Source organism: Canis lupus, chromosome 22, assembly GCF_048164855.1.
Source record: "Canis lupus baileyi chromosome 22, mCanLup2.hap1, whole genome shotgun sequence".
Taxonomy (NCBI): Eukaryota; Metazoa; Chordata; class Mammalia; order Carnivora; family Canidae; genus Canis; species Canis lupus.
In genome coordinates, this window is record NC_132859.1 from 51,664,082 (window position 1) to 51,668,084 (window position 4,003).

The window sequence follows — 4,003 nt, forward strand, 5'->3', positions numbered from 1 at the left end:
AGGAACTGGAGAATGTGGATTGGGCACCTTTGGGTCTTAGATCAGAGAAAAACTGATTTATTAAATAAGCATCTTTAGACAACCTGTTCCTTTTAAAATCTCTCTCTCTCAACACATCCTGCCTACTCTTCCACACCCAGCACAGAAGCCATTCTGTACATTCACAGGCAACAGCTGATTTTACAATTGAACTTACTCATAAAGCAGCACTTTTTTGATAATTTGATCAGCATAATTCACTGAAAAATATATTTGCTTTTTTTTTTTTGCAGCCTCTGAGATGATTATGACAACACATTCTAGCTGTGTTCACATTTTCAGTTACTGTGTTTTGGGCCCAGGTTGACACACGATTTATATATGCTCATGGGTTAGGTCTGTTCATATCCTCTTTGGAACATGCAGTGGTATACTTGTCTCTTGAAAGGTTTAGAAAACAGCTCAGCACTTTCATGGAACTTATTTTTTAGGAACAAAATATAAAAATTCTTTAACTTGCAAAATGCACCAACATCAGCCAACTAGATGTGTTTATTTTTTGGGCCACCATATAGCTATCATAAAATTGTGTTTAATTACTTTTACATTAAATCTAAGGCTATATTCTTAGATCTTTTATTCAAAGCAGGTCTACTGAAAATAACTAATTTTATCAGTGCTTTGATAATTGCTTTTGCAAACTTGTAAAGCTGAACCAAGGGAATAGACATGGTTTTATTTCAAGCTTCACTCTTGATCTTTCTGGGGTGATCTTCATAAGGTAGGAGAGAAATATACTATTGCTAATAAAACCTAGAGGGGAAAAGCCTCTAAGCAATAACTTACTATGAAATATTTAGGACACTATGAAGTTAATTAAAAAAAAAATAGACAAACCAGCCTTAGAAGATTGAAAAGCACAGTATGTTTCTCCCTCTCCCTCCCTGATAACCCCTTTCTTAGTGTAGTCACACCTGACAAGAATTCACCAAATGACATCATTGGTTATTTCTGCAAATACTTCTTTTTTTTTTTTTTTAATTCTGAGGTTTATTTTTATTTATTTATTTATTTATTTATTTATTTATTTATTTATTTATTTATTATAGTCACACAGAGAGAGAGAGAGAGGCAGAGACACAGGCAGAGGGAGAAGCAGGCTCCATGCACCGGGAGCCCGACGTGGGATTCGATCCCGGGTCTCCAGGATCGCGCCCTGGGCCAAAGGCAGGCGCCAAACTGCTGCGCCACCCAGGGATCCCCTCTGCAAATACTTCTAACAACATCAGGCATCAACAGTTAAACTATTATAAAATAAAGTAACAATATGATCCATAGAATTGAATATAATTATCTAAAAGTATTCACGTCAGTTTGGAAGCTACTTGATCACAAAACATGAAAGAAAGGTCAACTATTTCTTTTTTATCTACCGTCAAACTCTAAATACATCATTAAGGAAGCCACACCTGGCCAAATTCCTTTCGGTTAAGTTTGTGAACACTTCCCAAATACTGTTGTACAAAGTTACACATCCATGCTGAGTTATTTACCATTGTGTCAGTGATAATCTGCAGCGGCCAGGGTTTTATCTGCAGGTTATTCAGAGAGGAGCTATGAGGCATAATTTTAAAATCCAGGTTAGAAGCATAAACAAAAGGTGTGTGGCTGTAGTTTGAACAGGAGACTGCAGTTCATGAAGTGATGTTTGGAGAATCAGAAGAGGGGGTAGTAGAGAGGATATCGTTCATTTTAGAAATGCTGAGGCACAAAACACAAGTGCTTGTAGTACTTTCATACATGAAATCCTTTCTCCTGTATGTGCATCATGTGTAAGCGTAAAGTCTGTATACTGCTGACTATCCGTCTCTGGTGTCCAATGAGTAGGACTCCAGTTCTTCTAATATCATCAATGCTCATTCTTGAAATCAGGTCGAATGTCGTAAACCCCGCAGCCATGAAGTTATTCTTATATTGCCCCATCTTGATAGAATCCAGCCAGTCACCGACTGTGACAAACAAAGGATATTCAGGAACTTCACCAGGGGACTCTGGCATTACAAGGATGTCCTCCACCAGGGTGTGAAGGGCACTGGGATTGCAGATCAGTTTGTCAAGGAAGCTGACAATGTCAGTAAATTTTGGTCTGTGATTTCTCTCCTTCTGCCAGCAATGGAGCATCAGCTGGTGTAGGGATGCTGGACAGCCCATGGGAGCCGGAAGTCTATAACCTTCTTCAACGGACAGAATGACATCTTGGTTAGACATTTCCCAATAAGGTCTCTCTCCATAGGACATGACCTCCCACATGACAATGCCATAGCTCCAAGCGTCGCTTGCTGAGGAGAATTTTCTGTAGGCAATAGCTTCTGGGGCTGTCCACCTTATGGGGATTTTTCCACCAGTTGTTGTGTAAGCAGCTTCTGGGTCATCTTCCAGCACCTGGGAGAGACCAAAATCAGACACTTTGCATACTAAGTTGCTGTTGACCAATATATTCCTAGCTGCCAGATCTCGATGGACATAGCCCATATCAGAGAGATACTTCATCCCCGAGGCGATGCCTCGGAGCATACCGACCAACTGGATGACTGTGAAATGGCATCGTGTTTTCAGGGGCAGCTGGCCCCAGGGCTGCAGACCTGGCACCGCCATCGTGGCATCTCCCCTGGCCCCTGGGAGGGGCGGGGCCTCCTGAAGATCATATTCTTGAAGCTAAACACATTCATTGCTACTGGGTGGCTTATTGTTTCTCTCTCTCTCTCTCTCTCTCTCTCTCTCTCTCTTGCCTATCTTTTTTAAAGATTTTTTTATTTATTCATTTGAGAGAGAGAGCCAAAGCACAAGCAGTGAGAAGAGTCAGAGGGAGAGGGAGAAGCAGCCTTCCCACTGACCAGGGAGTCGATGCCAGACTCTATTCTAGGACCCCGGAATCCTGACCTGAGCCGAAGGCAGATGCTCAGCTGACTGAGCCACCCAGGCACCCCTCTACCTATCTATCTTAAAGGTAAAGTAGCTAATGAGTCCATAGGGCCGTTGTCGATCCAAATTTAGGACTTACAGACTTTTACTTCCCTCTTTTCTATTCTAGCTGTATCTCATTTCTCCCGTAGCAAAAATCCTGATTCTCAAGGCCACAAAATTAGAGTATGCCATAATTATTGTTTTATTCCACATTATAAGTCAACAAAATAAGAATAACAACTGATTATTGCTGCTCCCAGTATGATTGCCAGCCCAGGTAGAATTATCTTCGGCGTGCACTCTGAGTTCTCCAACTCCCTGTGATGGCACGGGACTTGCTGGTTGGCTCAGCTCCAGACTCCCGTGGCCCCTACCTAGTTCTGGTCCTGTGGGTAACTATGCATCCCATGCCCACCACCAGCTCCCAGGTGCATGACCCTGTAGTCATCTTGGTCTTCTGAAGCTCCCTCTAGTAGATTCCTCAGGAGATGTCCCAGAGAATGTTATTTCCTGAGTTGGTGCATAATGATAGCTGTTTGTATGTGGTCTTCATAATTAAATCAGTTTGGCTGCCTATAAAATGCTTGGCTCCCATTTTTCCTCATGAGTCTTTTAAATATACTGCTCTATCTTTTTTTCTGTTGCCAAGTGTTGCTGTAGAAAAGTTTGGTGATAATTCTTTTTCCTTTCCATTACAAGTCACTTCCTCTTTTTGCCTGGATGCCCAGGGGACATTTTTTCTTTTTCCTTTAAAGTTTCATAATTTTACTTGAATAGGTTTTGATAGTGTCATTCTGGGTTGATATTATCTTCCATTCCTCTGATTTTTTCCCTCTGGCTCTTATCTGCTTTATGTGAGATTTTTGTCCATGGTTCTTACCTTTATAAAGTTCCTCTTTTGTTTTCTATTTCTTTAAGGAGAGTCCTTGTGTTTATTTGTTCTTCATTCCTATAGCTTAGTCTTTACATCTGAAATAACGTTCCTTTATCTCTAATTGTTTTTGTTTTGTTTTTTTTTGACCTTATTTGTGAGTTTTTCCAAAAATACTGAAGGGTGTTC

The 4,003-nt window shown here is 40.8% G+C and overlaps 1 protein-coding gene across 1 annotated transcript; it reads right to left on the bottom strand.

Moving 5' to 3' along the window:
* Positions 1–1,773: 1,773 nt before the first annotated feature.
* LOC140614399 (ephrin type-A receptor 6-like) lies at positions 1,774–2,634 on the bottom strand. Its single transcript, XM_072793645.1, has one exon. It carries the CDS (start codon positions 2,632–2,634, stop codon positions 1,774–1,776), a length of 861 nt encoding a protein of 286 aa, XP_072649746.1.
* Between the last annotated feature and the right edge of the window lie 1,369 nt (positions 2,635–4,003).

Coding starts and splice junctions, on each gene's coding strand:
- LOC140614399 (XM_072793645.1), bottom strand. CDS start 2,634: ATGGCGGTGCCAGGTCTGCAGCCCTGGGGCCAGCTGCCCCTGAAAACA.